General features: G+C 42.3%; 1 protein-coding gene across 2 annotated transcripts; it reads left to right on the top strand.

The window, feature by feature from the left end:
• The first annotated feature begins 2,052 nt into the window (after window positions 1-2,052).
• ASB9 (ankyrin repeat and SOCS box containing 9) lies at window positions 2,053-15,953 on the top strand. Of its 2 annotated transcripts, none has more exons than XM_052674121.1 (7): window positions 2,053-2,414; window positions 7,583-7,662; window positions 8,766-8,873; window positions 9,106-9,256; window positions 9,811-9,945; window positions 11,300-11,491; window positions 14,279-15,953. In XM_052674121.1, the coding sequence occupies exons 1-7, from the start codon at window positions 2,321-2,323 to the stop codon at window positions 14,401-14,403; spliced, it is 885 nt and encodes a 294-aa protein (XP_052530081.1). In that variant the 5' UTR covers window positions 2,053-2,320; the 3' UTR covers window positions 14,404-15,953. The 2 variants fall into 2 exon arrangements, with proteins under 2 accessions (XP_052530081.1, XP_052530082.1); XM_052674122.1 differs by lacking the exon at window positions 2,053-2,414 and adding an exon at window positions 5,130-5,251.
• Window positions 15,954-16,488: the final 535 nt, after the last annotated feature.

Here is a 16,488-nt window from a genome sequence, read left to right as displayed (position 1 = left end):
GTGGCTTTGCCCAGGCCTCTGCCTCTTTGGTGCTGTCAGAAGACAAGCATGATCAAACTAGAAGCTTCTTTTATAAGACCTGCATCTATCTGCAAAATGAAATACCAATACACATGAATCAGGACCAGTTTGTTGTGGGGACCTCAGAAGGCTCTTTCATAAAGGATTATGGAGGCAGGAATAGACAGAAGCTTCCTGCAACCGTGGGGAGTGTTGCAGGCTCATCATTCCTGCTGGGTGGTATCTGGGGTCGCATCAGTTTCAAGAAACAGCAAACTGCAGCTCCTCCTTCAATGCAGAGGTTAATACAAGAAATCATGATCAAATATGTGCAACTAATATCATATTATTCAAATGATCAGCAGATCAGAGGGTCAAATGACCCAAGTCTCTCTCTCCATGTATTACTGGGGACTAAAATGGATCATTCACTCTTGTAGGCTCCTTACTAGTGTTGAATTTAAAGGTCACAGATTATGCTTATTCACTTACAAGCCAGACTCAGAAGCCAGGAGAGCATTGGGCAGGAACAAGCCTAGAAGGGACAGACTTCTCCTTATTCATGTTTCATTGGCAGTTGTGAACCAGCATGTGCCCAAGTTGTCTTCACAGGCTCCCCACTGACAGGGCTTGTGGATGATGCTCATGCTGTTCAAGTTTTCAAGTAGAAATGCTTTTTTTTTTTTTTTTTAGATTAAATAAAAACCTCAGAATTATTCAAAATCTCTTGCATGTGCTAGAAATGAAGTCCTACTTCTTGGAATTACAGAATCACAGAATCACAGAATCACCCGGGTTGGAAGGGACCTCAAGGATCATGTAGTTCCAACCCCCCTGCCTAGCAGGGCCACCAAACGTACACATTCAGATCAGGGAATTAGCCCAGTTAGAATTTGGTTTATCAAAGTATCACAGAATTTTTCAATTGAAAGGATGGGACCTCAAAGCCCACCCAGCCCCAACCCCTGCCATGGGCAGGGCTGCCCCCCACCAGCTCAGCTGCCCAGGGCCCCATCCAACCTGGCCTGGAGCGCCTCCAGGGATGGGGCACCACAGCTTCTCTGGGCAGCTGTGCCAGCGCCTCACCAACCTCTGGGTAAAGAATTTCATCCTAACATCTATCGTAAATCTCCCCTCTTTTAGTTTAAAGCCATTCCCCTTTGTCCTATCTCTAATTTGTAATTTGGATCTTCAGATACACACATGCAATTTCTGCTCTCCTAGACCAATTTTATCAACATGAGTGAGATTTTCATGTAGAAGTTCTGCCTACTTTCACTTGTGCACAAATGAACATATACTCAGTGGCAGCAAAAGGAATTTGCACTTGTATGTTGTACTCATTTGAACAAGAAAACTGTGCAAGCAGAGGTGATCCATGAGATCAGGATTTATGCATGCAGACCCAGAGAAATAAAATGGAGGTCCTCTGGAAAATCAGTTGCCATTTGTTGACGGGTAGCTCTGTGATTCTGGTTTTAGACCAAGAAATTGGTTTAAAATAGAAGGACAGCGGTCGGATATTAAACCCTTTGTGCGACTGCACCGGGGAAACGTTTGAAACGGGGAGGAAGAAATCAGCCCGCTCAGCACTGTGCTTTCCACGCCACAGAAACAATGAGGAGCTTCCAGTGGAGAGCGTGGCTCGGTGAACAACATGTGGTTCCAATATTCGCACGGCACGTGGTGACCACCGCCGCGCGGCAGGAATTCGGTTCTCACTCCTTGCGGGGGTCCCGGCTGCTGGTGGGCTCACACGGGGCACTGCTGAGGGAGAAGAAAGCCCAGTACGGTGCCTGCAAACCGCTCGCCTGGGAGTGGTGCGGATCGCACCGGTGTCTCCCTGAGTTTTCTTTGCAAATCCCCCGCAGGCAGAGTTTGCTCAACTAGTTGAACTGGCTCTTTCTCTCTCTCTCCCCCACCCCCCCCCCCTTTTTTTTTTTTTCTTTTTCTTTTTTTCTTTTTTTTTGGCAAACCCAGAATTTCCTTCCTGATAAAAACAGCCGGCCGGCTCCCCGATTGGGCGCGGGGTTGGGGAGGATATGACATCAGGCACATCTCTCGCTTCGTGCAGTGTGGTCTGCCTGATCACTGGCTGTTTACCAGCACGGCCAGGGAGGTGTTTCCCTAACTCCAGCCTAGGTACTTAAGTTTCTGCACAAAGCGGTGCAGCACCAGTCTCAGCCTGCGGCCGGTTCTCTAGCGCTTATCTGCTGGGCAGATCGCTCCTGCACGCGGGGGCTCGTAGTGAACGATGGAATTTGAACTCCTTCGAGTGACTGTGAAGTGAGAAAACAGACACTGGACAGACGGGGCTGAAATGGATGAGGAGGGAATGAATCAAAACGGCAGCAAGTCGCAAGGAGCAGGAGGCCAGGTGCCTGCAACGACTCCATCAGAGGTGCTGATGAGGGGTGAGTAAGGCTCCTGCCTCTGCCCTCACGACTGCCGGCAGCGGGCAGGGTCAGGCTGCAAAGGCACACTTCTATAGAAGTTACACTTCAGTGCAGATCCGCAGCCACGTCCCCGTGCTCTTGCTCTTCAAAAGGGATTTTAGTAAGTTGTCCATGCTCGATACTGATTTCTCTTATGGTTGTTATTTTTTTTTTCTTTTTTTTCCTGGTGCATCACAGAAAAAGTGTCAGATTTTGTAGTGCAGTTCATGCAAGCATAAACAAATGCAGTAATTGAACTACAGCAAACTAAAAAAGAGATTGCAGTGTGGCATGTTGAACTTCGATTGGTGCCCGCTCAGTGTTGGCTCAGTTCCTCTTTTCTTTCTCTTTCCTTCCTCTTTTTTTTTTTTTTTTTTTTTTTTTTTCCCCTTTCCTTTCTCCTTCCTTCCCTCCTTTACCTCCTGGTTTTTATCTGCTTTCTATTTCTCCTTTTTTCTTTTCTTTTATCTGGTTTTACTTTTTTTTTTTTTTTTAATTCTTTTATCTATTTTTCCTTTTTTTCTTCTTCTTCTTCTTCTTTTTTTTTTCCTTCCTCTTTAATTTCCTTATTCTTTCCAGCCAGCAAGCCCAAATGCCTTTGCCCAAGCCCAGCCATTCACCCATGCAGGTTCTTCCACAATGGCTACGGCACTATGATCAGCTGTGACCAAAGCTGTTGTGGTCAGTGGTGAAGTTATTCAAATAAATGGCCTCACTCTGATTGTTGCTCTGTTGGCTGGCCCAGAGCCATTGAAAATATGGCATGGTGACCGACCAAGGACAAAGAATTTATCTTTACACAGCAGCTTAGCTTGTAATGTTCCCTGCACCCCCATTCCTGAGACACCATTCCTTCAGTTCATGGTCAGTGAAGTGGGATCATGGAGGGAAATTAAGATAATACGACTTCACAGTGTCCTTCCTCTTTTCCAGGGCTATTGAGAACACTTCCATTCTTACCACATAGGACACTGAAAAATAAACAGAGGCAAACTACAGCATAAAGATGATCAGTATGTTGGCTGTGTTGCTTGCTGCTCCTCCTTTGTGTGTGTGTGTGCACTGAGCACTGAGTCTAGGGTGGGAGGGGAGGGATGGCAATGTCATAACACAGTGCTAACCAAACCCAGTTCACATGGGAGATCAGTTCTGCCAAAATGGAGTCTGGGAGGGAGGGAACCTACAGGCAGCATGGGTGGCTTGGTCTGTTGGGTGCTGGAGCTCATCATGTTCTTTTTTCGTCTGCCTGTCAATAAGCTCTGCTGATGGTTTGCAACAGGAATGTTTTTGGCTACATATATCACAAGTATTAGGTGAAAGCCTTCAAATATGAAAAATCATTCATAGTATTGTTATACATAATGCCATAGTATGTCATGTCATAGTATGCCATGTATATGTAAATGTGTATGCAAGAGCATGCCTCAGCTGAAAGAATTGTAGAGACCCTTGTGAGCTGCACTGTGTGAGGTTACCATGAAATGAAAGCAACCCAGGGGGTTAACTGAGTGACTGACACCCTCCTCTTGACCAGAGACTGGAAAAATATGCTTTCAGCCTCCACCACAGAATGAATGCTCTTCTAGAAACGTGCTGCAAGCACATCCACAGGCAGCAGTCAAAGCTTGGTTGTTCGTGCACTTACTGGTATAAGGCTCCCTCTGTAGCTGCCCTGCCAGAATTCAAGGGCCCAGGTGGATGCAGTGCAATCGAGTAGGACCAGAGGTTTCATGTAACCTCTGGGTTGGCTGCAGTTTCAGCAGTGAAAGGGGAGCTGGATGGCCCTATGCCATAAAAAAACAGCGGCTTTTGGATGCTGAAAGCCATGAGGGTTGACAGAGGTTGCTTGTGGATCAAGGTGCAGGGAAATTTCAAATATGGATTAACAGGCTAATTTCTCCATGAGAAAGCAATTGTACATATTTTCGGGAAGCAGAAATTTGCATTGCTGTGGCAGTACATGCAGTGAATGCAACTGTGCCAACTGTGTACACTGGACTTTCTCTACGTGTACTGCTGTGATGGCCAAGTATTTTAAGAACTTTCTCAAATGTCACTATTTGAGAATTTAAGAAGTCTAGGGCTAGTTAGCATTGACATTTATTTAGGCTTTAATCAGATGCCTGTATATGGCAATAATAGTGATAATTTATATTACTGATATTCTATCTACTGTGCCATGCAGTCAGCAGAACCTTTCACCCTCTATTCACAATGTACCCAAGATGATCTTAAAGCTATCTTAGGCCTCCACTTCTTTTTAGGATAAAGGACCCAGTCCTGCCTACTACAGGATGCCCAAGTGGGTTAGGACATCCTTGCATATACACCTTTTATTTTCCAGTGACCCTTATCTTTGACGTTTTTGCTGGTCAGTCTTCTAATTCACTGTTACAAATTCATGAAATTAGAAGTTAATCATCATTCCACAGATGACTATGGTCTGGTTTGGAGTCTTAATGGCAACTTGCTTTTTCCTCAAGGAAACACTGAGTTGGATGGATAAGGGCTGCATGTGGATAGAGCAGACCATGCACCTCCCTCTTTGTCACCAAAGCAATTACACGATAGTATAACATCATGGTAGTTCATACAAAATGCTAGGTATTTGACCAAAAAGAGATCAAGCACTGCTCAGAAAACTTGTTCTTCAGTCTAGATCTTGTAAACGTTTCCTTGCAACTCATTAACATCTGGCAATAGCATTGGTAACACCATGGCACTGGATACACAACCAGAGTTAACACTTGCAGGATGGGTAAGAAAGACAGCATGGTGGAATGTGGTTTAGCTACTGGAGAGGATGCCTGGTAGAGGTGAGCTCAGTTCAAGATAAGAGAAACAAAGTTTTGTCTGCCAGTATGCTACCATCTGCATTATAAAAAGCTTCATAAAATCAAAGAGCTTTGCTTAGTGATGCCTGTGGGGTTTGGTTTTCCCTTGCTCTTATCACTGCTGATTTGGGCCTTCTCACAGAACTACTCAAAACAGCATAATGAGGGTCACTGAAAAAGCATAGGAAAATGTTAGACAGTCACCTTAGTACACACAATGCATTGTGCCTGGCATTCCTGAGGTGTTTAATGCAAACAAGCAGAGATGCTTTTCAGCTTTGCACCTTGGAAAATGAGATATTTAATTTTACACAGGTGAAGGTAATTTAACAAGCACTATTTGATACACATCACTTTTAAAGCACAGCTATTTTAGTTAGTTAATAATACTGTGCTTTAATAACTGTACCATGGTTTTGCTGTCATTATCAAATGACATATCCTCATGAGACTAGAACCATAGCTTCTGGAAATTGCTTTCCACTTGCTAAGGCCAAAGAATGGTTATGAACTTACTGCAAGTACAAGCTGTGGTGCAGGGCCTATGGAACTCAGGAGGAGGCAGGCAAAAGATGGGTGAAATGCCCTCTGGAAATGCTTATTTTCTTCCCAGGAGTACCTGGGCTATTAACATAGACCAGACATTGAGTTTTGAGGCAATGAATATTGAAGGAGGTAAATCTCTCCTAGAGGGATTAGCGTTCTCTGGTGGCCCTGAGCCATAAAATTGCAATGCTAAAGGGCCCCTCTGTTAATATTTGGAGGACTGTCGGTTTTGCATTAGTTTGTTTCACTGTGTTAAAACAAAGAACAGATATAGCAGCTATGGAAATGAAGTGTAAAGTATTTCCTCAGACCTTTATATTAAGCAGCAAATTGAGGAAAGGTATGTCCTGTAAAATGCATTAAATAATGTTTTTGCCTGTCAAATAAATCTTTCAGAAAAGCTCTCTACATGACTTAACAGGTTTGTTACCAAATTTAATCATAAAGGTTCCCTCCCATACCTCCTTCATTCAACCAGAACTATGCTGACTCATTTCCAGAAATTATTTTTGGCATGTGGTATTTTTTCTGTACATCAGTTTTGAAATATCAAGATTACTTCAAAGTAAGAGTTAGAATTCTGTTTCTGATGCAAACCTTTTTTTTTTTGCTTCCTAAACCATATGCCATAGTGCCCTTATGTCAGTCTTTTGCATAAGACCTAGTAAGAGAAAATATGTTTCTTTTTATACAGGCACTTAGAATATGAGTACTTTTAGCATAGTTGTAGAAATACTTTCCTTATGACATATCTGAGTAAAATTACTCCCTTTGTGACCTGGGCTTGTGTCCTTACTACCACTCAGTGGGTATCCCATTCCCTGCACTGTCCCTTGGAGAAATGGAGGGATCGTGTGCTGAGACACAAGTAGATCTCAGGGTCGTGGTAGGTGTTCCCATACTGCTGAGGAGATTCATTTGCTTCAGCATCAGAGAACGGGTCATTTGCAAGTCCTCTTGCTCTTGCTCTTTTGCCTTGGCCCAGTAAGGCAGAGCAGCAAGAGATCTTGCAGTCCACATGTTCTTAGGGTGAAATCATGTCTCTTCCTTAAAGAAAAACCTTTCTGGAAATACAGTGTTTTTCACCAAATCTGCTTCACCTAAAGCTGAGTGCTTTCTTTCCTCCACTAAATGTTCAAGCATGAAAACTAAAATCTGCTAAAAGGCAGACCATTTCCTTGAGCTTTCATCTACATTTACTTTTTATGGCTTCCACAGTGCCAACAATATAGCTATTATTTAAAATGCACCACCGCAGAGGCTGACACTAGACTGAAAACTGAGACACAAAATCAACAGGTAACACAATTTGTCTCCCTGTACTTTGGTACGGTCTCTAGTTACATATTGTTGAATCGAGCCCATCTCTGAGCAGGGGTGAATGACTGAGCAGCTGTACCCTTTCCAAAGCATGCTCCTTTTGAGCTAATTGTTAAAGCGTAATGAGCTTGTGAAAACAAAGGCACTGGAAATAATTCAAACCAAGAGACAAGCTCAGTCAGAACAAGGTGGTGTTCTGTAAATCGTTCTCTTGTCTTCTGAATGGGAACACAGCTGCTCAGCACTAACATGGGATGAATTCAAAACACACCCAGAGTGAACCCATCCTGTTTTTTCACTCCCTCCCTGCGGCCTCTCCAAGAAAAGCTTGGTGGCTCAAGTAATAAATTAGAGGAGGATTACTGGTTCACACAGTTGAAGTAAAGTACACTGATGAAACAGTCCATGGAAATGTTAGACATTTTTTCTGTCTTTCTCTTTGTGCAGACTTTGTTTCAGACTGGTCTCCTTTACATGATGCATCTATCCATGGGCGTCTGCTTGCTCTGAAGAAGCTCATCAACCAGGTATTGCTCTGCCAAGTCAATATGATCTCTACTGGGTTCAGTTGCTGAATGCAGTCTGTGTTTTACTCTGAAACATCCAGAGTGAGAAAGTCACGTTGACCAAAAGTCTATGTGTAACATATTTTTTTTTACGTTTATTTGCCTTACACAAATTCTGTATGCTAAACTGAAGACCTGCATCTTGGATTGTAGACAACAAGACCGCAGCTGCTGTTCCTGTGGGCAGCCACAGGGCTCATTCTGCAGCTCCTGTGCCCATGACCAGCACTTGGTGCCTTTGGTGGGGGCAGCTCCAGGCACAGACAAGACTCCAGCTGAGGCTTCAATTCAGGCTCCCAGACATCTGTTTCTGGTGCTCTTTGAAGTGCTTAAAGCGCTTAAAGGCCTTGCTCCTCCCAAACAAGGGCATAGCTGGGGAGAAGAAATTTCTGAACCTCACTGCTCTGTTCCCTCAAAATTAGTGGATTTAGCCAGTGGAGGAAAGAGAGTAATGATTGGAAACTCTTCCACTTGAACCTTTTGGATCATGAAGACTGATAGAAAAGATCCTGTAGTACAGTCAATTCCATGGTTCCTAACGAAGAAGCCAACTTTTCTTCAAAAGGTGCCATAATCAGAGAAAGTATATCAAATATATATGTCAAAAGTACTTCTGAGTTTGTTCCATTCAAGCAGTCACAGACTGGAGGACAAAGACACGAGCAGACATGTAAACAAGAGGCAGGCATGCCATGTTGTGAGCTCTAATCTTGTTTATTTCAGAGTTTGTTAGCTGTTAGTGGAGTTAGTTTGTTAGATGTAGTTGAAGTAAAATAAAGCAGAATGCCTAGAAGGATGTCTGCATTGTTCCGTTGGACAGTTCGTTGACCACAGCTGTCTGTATTGATTAGTGATGTGTAAAAGGCATGACCTCTGATATGATGTTCCAGTGTCTGTTCCAGTTGAAGCACCACAGACTCTTTCATTGCTTACCTAGTAACTCCAAGCAGTTGAGAAAGTTGTGATTAAATCAGTCTTCAAGGATTGTTAGGAAGAGTGGTGGGTTGTTGCTGTTGTTGTTTGTTTGTTTTGTAGTTGGCTGTAATGTTATTTTCTTTCATCAGGGGAGTGATGTTAATCTTATTACTGCAGACCATGTGTCTCCTCTCCACGAAGCCTGCTTAGGTGGTCATGCTGCTTGTGCCAATTTCCTATTAAAGCATGGTGCTAAGGTAAGTGCATCATGGACAAGATACTGTCTCCAGTGTTAACATTTTATTATGAAAATTTAATGCTAGATCATAGATGATTTAGTTCCAACCCCCCTGCTGTGATCTGGGATGCTTCCCATCAGACCAAGTTGCCAAAAGTATCATCCAACCTGGCCTTGAACACTTACAGTGATGGGACATCCACAACTTCTCTGGGCAACCTGTTCCAGTGTTGTTTTTATTCTTCTCCCAGGTGAATGGGGTTACTGTTGACTGGCACACTCCTTTGTTCAGTGCATGTGTCAGTGGCAGTGTGGCTTGTTTGAATTTACTGCTGCAACATGGGGCCAACCTGCACCCGCCCTGTGACTTGGCATCCCCCATCCATGAAGCTGCTAAGAGAGGTAACCTCATGGGTGTCAGCACTGTTTTGTAACTTGCTAGAAGTTTGGGGAAGTGAAAGAGAGAGGTAAAGAAGATCTTCATGATTTAGGCTAGGAATTGTTCCTTCCTTCTTACTCTCATCACAAGTGTTGCACTTGCTCCCACCCCTCGTGCTCACCAAGGGCCACTTATTGCTGCTCTCAGGGCCTCTGGGTTCATGTGGTGACCCCTGGAAGGGGATGCACTGTCCAAACCAGCTGCCTCTTACATAGAGATTCAAGAGTTGTCTGGTCGTCTTCAAAAGAAGAGAAATCCAGCATGATTCATCTCATCTTCAGTAGATATCTGTAATGAGTTGGATATAATGTAGGGGCTTTAGCATATTTTCAAACTGGATTTGCAGTTCCTGTTTTTCTGATTGAAAACACTGGAGTAAGGATAGTGGATCCATGTATTACAGTCACCGCTTGACAAAGCAATGAATCTTTGCCAAATCACACTTCTGCATCAGAGAATTTGGACTATTGCAAAATGCCTGATCTCTGCGAGTTGACTCTCCCTTTACCCCTTTTAGGCCATGTGCAGTGTGTTGAGCTCCTCACATCCCATGGGGTGAACATAGATCACAACGTCAACCATCTGGGTACTCCGCTTTATGTAGCTTGTGAGAACCAACAAGTGGACTGTGCCAGAAAGCTACTTGAGTCAGGTAAAAGGAAAAATAAAGGATGGTGTATTTTACTTCCCTGTAATGTTTGTCTTTTCAGCAAAGATTTGGAGAAATTCCTACTTTGGGATCTGGAGAAGTTTTTGTCTCAATGGCAGTTCTGTGCTAAAGAGGGGAGCAGGGTAAACAGGACCTTCTTGACCAGGAAATGAGCTTTACAACTCCCAACAAAGTGATGGGAGTTGTATCTTCCTGGATTTCATGCTGCTGGTGGTGCCCAGCACCATCCTCTCCAGTGTCCATGTATTTGTGCTTCTGTAACTATTTGAAGAGAGTAGCAAGATACTTTGTTTTTTCTTCCATCCTCTTTACTCAACAGAAATGACTAAACTTATATACTTCTTTTATACTTACATATATACTTTTATATACATACTTTTATACTTACATACCTCTTTTGCAAATTCTTACAAAGTTCATAAAATGTGTGAAACATTTCCAACATGGAGTAAAAACATTTAGCACTGTATGCTTTTCCTCAGATAAATCTAACTACAAATCCAACCACCTGGATAACTACGCAAGGCCATTTCTTACCTATGGCAGTGCATCTCTTCTAATAAAGAGGGGCTGCATAACAAAATATAGCACATAGCTCATATGGAAATGGTGAGCCGACAAAACTCCTTTGAAAAAAAGACACATTTAGATGACATTATGCATGATTTAGCACTATGATCTTTTCCTAAATAAATCAAATATAGATTAATAATTCACTTTTGCCTATTATTTTCTGTTCTTTGCCTTTTGTCTTTGCTGCCTCCTGTTTGTAGGAAAGAAAATGTGCTTCAAAAATGTTATAGTTATGAATTGGTTCTGCAGTTCACACGTTTTGTGAGGCATTAGCTCAGGATAACAGACTGAGGAGCACTTGGGGATCAGAGAGTGCTTATATTCTCCACTATTAAGGGCCTCAAAACTTTTCCATCCTCACATTTTTTTTCCTGAGCAGGCTTCGTAACTCAGCACCTGGAAATCAGCTTAAGCCTCTGTTATGGAGCAGAGTGAAACCTTGCATGCATTTTAAAGGAATGGTGAGTTGGGATAGGGAGCAAATTAGATCGATAGGTGGAACTACTCTTTCGTGAGACTTCAAGAAGTCTGTGGGCTGGGCTGTGTGTGAAAGACTTCCTTTGTGCAATGATCCTTTGGGATCATTTTCACAACTTCACTGCTTCACAGCCAGTACAAGTAGTCCGTAAGCAAATTGTGGGACCAAGACCTAAAGGACAGGAATCCACCTCTAGGGGAATGCTACAGTATTTATGGATTGCTCAGAGAAATTGCAGCTAATGCGGGAAGTGGAAATTATTCCTTGTCATCTCTTCATATTCAGGTGCAAACGTGAACATTGGCAAGGGCCTGGAGTCCCCACTGCACGCCGCTGCCAGGAGCTGCAGTGTAGAGCTGGTGATGCTGCTGATTGACTTCGGAGCAGACATTTGGGCAAAGAATGCTGAAAGCAAAAGGCCGATGGAGCTGGTTCCACCTGGCAGCCCTTTGGGTCGACTGTTCTTGCAGAAAGAAGGTGTCTCTTAGCACTTGTTTTTTTCCTTCATGTGGGATGCTGTAGGGAAAAAACATACAAAGTGCTGCACAAGGCTGTAGTATTCTGTACTTGTAGTTCTACAAAACAGAATAAGAAAGGCTACCTGAATTTGCTGGTATTAGGACACTGTCTCCTTCTGTGTCAGAGTATATTGGTGATAACAGTGATGACTACCCATCTTTTGACCAACAGGTCTATGAACACTGCATCAGGGAGAAACCATATTGAGCTTTCAGTGTGATGCAACACAGAGCTCAGGGTAAAAAAATTCTCATGACTCTGGGATGGGAATAAAGCCAGAAATGTTGTCTGGAACATGCCAACAAATGTGAATAGAAAATCAACTCTGATAAGAATTGTGTTTATCTGATGAACACTAGGACTAGGATCCTCAATTTTTACGGTGTGCCAGCTTTTAGACACATGCCAAATACTGCATACATTAGAAATTATAACAGTGATCTTCTAGTTGATAGGTATTTACTTTTATTCTGGGGACAAAACCTTGTGTAGGTGCAAAATCATCTTTAAAATGAGACTATATTCATTGTTTTGTAGGAATTAAGGAAAACTACAGAAGAATGATATAATGAATACGTGTATATATACATGGTTTAGTAGGAGCTATTGGGAATAGGTGAACGGTTGGACTGGGTGATCTTTTAGGTCTTTTCCAACCTTGGTGATTCTATGATTCTATATACACTAGATTTTCTTGGAAGGCCAATGTTATGTATTGTGTACTCTAAAAGTATCAAGCTGTAGGGTTAAACCTTAGGAAGTGCTTATTTAGAACATGCAAATAAAATTGTTCCAGGTCTATGTTGTTTGACTGGTTACAAATACTTTAATGAATGAGGGAGATGCATTTTACTTACTATTCTTGAGGGAAATTAGAATAAATTCTTTAGTGTTGGAGTTCTTGTGTTCTTTAGGTGCTCTCATTCAGTCAGTAAGCCACACAAAGTAATAAATAATCTGGATTTTCATTATTTTAAGCAAATCACTGACCCACAATTCTACTAGGTGTAGACATGGTTATTGTCATAAACAGATTTACAGCAAGGTAAAGGTGGAATAATAAAGTGATGAATCAGGCCCTTCGTGGAAATGTAATATGAAAATAATAACGTGGAAACAGCTGTGCTGTGCGTATTATGTATGTGCAGCAGACATCTGGTTTCCCAGCCCAATGTATGATGCATGAAGTGGTGATCTTTTCAAACTCAAATCCTTGCTGCATGAGCCTTGTGACTCCTAAGGCACCACATGTGTCCTGCTTATTTGAGATAAAAAAACATCCCAGGGAAACCCTATGGAGCTGTCATGAAAACTGCCATGGCTGAGCTAAGGGCTTGGGCAAAAAAGGATCTTTTCTAAGCAAAATTCAGCAATTCAAGTTAGAAATGATGAATGCCTGCAGGGTATTTTGCAGCTGACTGGTGTTTTTCTGATGTTCTCCAACATGTCTTTTCCTGAGTAGGGTGGTATCTGATGGGCAGATGATGTCTGACTCCTGGGGCTGTTGAATGGTTGCGACCCAGGAGAGGGGTGTGCACATTGCATCCTCTGATTTTGCAGGGATCAGAATCTCCTCATGGACCCCATAGCTCCTCATGGGCCCCATAGCTCATCACAGACCTCGTAGTTCCCGGAAGGCCTCATAGGTCCAGCACACAAATATTGCACCCCTCTCCCTGTGCACACCACCACCTGCCATGCTGGCATTGCAGCAGGGTCCAACATGTGCAGCAAAGGGCTTGCTAACAACCCATATATGGTTTCTGAATGGTTGTGAAGAGCCTGCTTGCACCTGCTTTTTGTGCTGTAGTCTGCATTCTCTCCTCACCACACTTCATTTCTCCACCTCAGCTTCTCTGGTTACACTATCTTATCCACTCACTCATGACTGCTGGTACCATCGCTGTCCCCTCCCATCTCCCTCTTGCTTTCTACATTTTCTTATCATCTCCTCCACATGCATGATAACCAACCCTTCATTTGTTCTCACTGCTTGCTTGCATTTGCAAGCCTGCCCATGGTAGGGGGGTTGAAGCTTAATGCTCTTTAAAGTTCCTTCCAACCAAAGCCATTCTATGATTCTGTGATCTGCCCTTCACATCTCCTTTTCCCCTGGAAGTCCCTCACTGCTGTCAGTGCTGGTCAACCTCATACGCAGCACAGGGCTGTACAAGTGGTAGGTTGAGATCTGAGTAGTGACGGGTGCTGCCATCAAAAGCACTGCACAGTATCTACCCTTTCATGAAAAGGATAAGCCTCCCGAATAAGCCCTTAATGTCATTATACTTAAATAAAGGGGTTGAAAATAGCACTAGATTCTTCAGCATGGATTGTATTTATCAGCATGGAACTGGTTAATCAGGAAGGCTTAAATAAGGATTATGTAGCATTTCTTTTGCTATGTGTTTGTCTCTGTTATGAAATAAGTTTCAAACAGTGGGCTGGAATCCTGGATCTCAATGAAAGTCTGTGGGGGGAAGCCTTTGAAGGAAGCATCAATCATCCCTTCACAAACAACACAAGCTGTTTAACACCTGTGGAAGTTAAAAAGGGAAGGAATTATTCTGTTAATGCTTATTATGAGTGAATAATGATAGTGAAGAGGCTTTAACCGAATGGTGGGTTGACATCCTTTGGTGGATATAGGCATGGCATTCCACTACCAAGTGTGCTGGGGCTGCATGTCTGTGGTGGGCCTTGGGGAGATAAGGCCATATGTGTAACATGTCTCCTGTCTCTCTCCAGGGCCGCTGTCCTTGATGCAGCTCTGCCGCTTGTGCATCAGGAGGTGCTTTGGACACAAGCAGCATCAGAAAATAACTGGCCTTCTCCTTCCTGAAGAGCTGAAACGTTTTCTTCTTCATGTTTAAGCCTTTCAAGTATAAAATGGTGCCTTAATAGCACAGCAAGGTTTGATGAAGAAAAATTTCTCACCAGCACTGTTACCAACACGTGAAGTGTTGATTTGTGATAGCTACTGGTCCCTGGTAAAGCCCTGGGTCTGAGAAACATGGGAACAACTAACTTGCTGAGTCCTCAGCATCACCCCCAGCCAAACAGTGACTTGAAAAGGAGCTATTCTGCATGGCTGTACTTTAGAGCATAGAAATGTGTCTCAAGAGCCTCCTAGAAGGGGCAGGAAATGAGCACCATCTTTTGAGATAGACCTCTTGATTCTCTGAATCCTGGCACAGTTTCAGAGGGCTCACGGCTGACAAAACCTTACAAAGAAAGCACATATCTCAGCACAGCATGAGCAGCACTTTGTGTACGTTTAAGGATAGCTCGTTTTTTCAGCAAACAGGCTTAGTGCTGCCATTTGTGAGGGCTGTATCCACACCACCATAAGAGTAAGGAAAAGGAACTCAACCTACTTGCAAAGTTGGAAAACACAACTGCTGGATGCACGTGTCTGATACGAGAGGTTAATTTTTGTGCTGATCAGACACAGAAAGAAGTTCTGTTGGTCTGTGGACACTAAATCGTGCCCTAATGGGACAAAATGACAAGCACAGATAGGTCCTTGAATTCCCTTGTTATGGGACACGGACCTCTAGAAATCTTCACTGACCTGACTCAGTTCATCACACATTATTTGAACTATATAAACATTCACTGGCTACTTTAAGATGTCCATCTCTATTCTTTCCCTCTTATTGAAGGAGAAAAATCGACATTTGTTTTTATATTCTGAAAAAAAAAAGTTGTTTATTATGGATGGATCCTTCTAAAGCCAATATCTTGCATAAGCTGAATCTCCGTTGAACAGGCAGGGAACAGACAGCTAACCCAGTGCTTAACTTTTTGAAGATTAGTGTTAAGCGTGAAGAATCCCTGCATTGGTGACACATCTGAAAGCTGAAAATCCCTTTTATTACATTTTAGATCAATAACTATTTTTTTTTTCCTACTAGTTAGATCAGTTACCTTTAAGCATCTTATTTTATTACTTTATCTGAGTAATGTTAATAGCAGGATAAAATTGATCAGAGAAGATGGTGAGGGCATTGCTTCTAGATTGCTTTTCATCTGGAAATTTCATACCTTAACTTTGCTTCCTTGAATCCCTCAGATCATGTATAATTAGGATGAATTCTGTTTGCTCAGTTTGTATCATCTCAGTAGATTTGCTTATTTAATATAAATCATGATCAACACTGGCAAATTACATCTTTATACATCAGCACTTATGCAGTTATAAGCTGTAAAAGCTGTACAAGATGCAAACCAAATAAGCTAAATACAGATGAAGTTTGGATGTTTCTGTATTTGAAATCAAATATAATGCAGGATTTGAAAGACTGTATGAATATATTTTATCAGATTTTTTGCTATTATTTTGCTGGCAGTTAAATGGCTATCAACACAGAATTGTATGGGATATTAGTTAAAAAAATAAATGGTTTATATTCCGTTTCGATTTTCTTTCATTTTTTAAAAATGATAAAATGAATACTGCCTGATACTGTGGATCTTTGGACTGAACACTGATTATTTATGATGCTGTCTACAGGCTAGTAGCATAGAGAGTGCTTTTCTTAAATAGACATGTATAAAGTTGAGTCTAAGACGCAGACACTTTTCAAATCTTGCCCTTTGCTGATGTTTGAATTTGACACTTGCAATTATTTTTTTACTCATTTAAGGGTTACTGAATAGCAGTATGAGATTTCACAGAGCAGGAAAAGATGTAACTTGAGATAGTCACCACCTTCAGTTCACATTTTTTAGTGACTTACATCAGATTGTTTCTTCTGTCTCATAGGCAAGAGGCACATGTAATGATCAGGGTGCCTTGTGTGTGCCTACACAACTGAAGAATTATTTACTGTAGAATAAAAAATCTGCAGAATAAAAAAAATGTGGAAATCTCTCTGCAACCTGACATCCGTGTGCCAGCACTGAGTGTGTACACTGTAGGTCTGGAGAAGAACGGGAGGGCAGTAATTCCCTCT

Source organism: Tympanuchus pallidicinctus, unplaced genomic scaffold (genome assembly GCF_026119805.1).
Source record: "Tympanuchus pallidicinctus isolate F22 unplaced genomic scaffold, pur_lepc_1.0 scaffold14, whole genome shotgun sequence".
Classification (NCBI taxonomy): domain Eukaryota; kingdom Metazoa; phylum Chordata; class Aves; order Galliformes; family Phasianidae; genus Tympanuchus; species Tympanuchus pallidicinctus.
Note: the sequence above shows the minus strand (reverse complement) of the source record. Positions and strands in the feature narration are given on the sequence as shown.

Coding starts and splice junctions, on each gene's coding strand:
- ASB9 (XM_052674121.1), top strand. CDS start 2,321: ATGGATGAGGAGGGAATGAATCAAAACGGCAGCAAGTCGCAAGGAGCA. Junction 8,874..9,105: donor TATTAAAGCATGGTGCTAAG/GTAAGTGCATCA, acceptor TTCTTCTCCCAG/GTGAATGGGGTTACTGTTGA. Junction 9,946..11,299: donor CAGAAAGCTACTTGAGTCAG/GTAAAAGGAAAA, acceptor CTTCATATTCAG/GTGCAAACGTGAACATTGGC.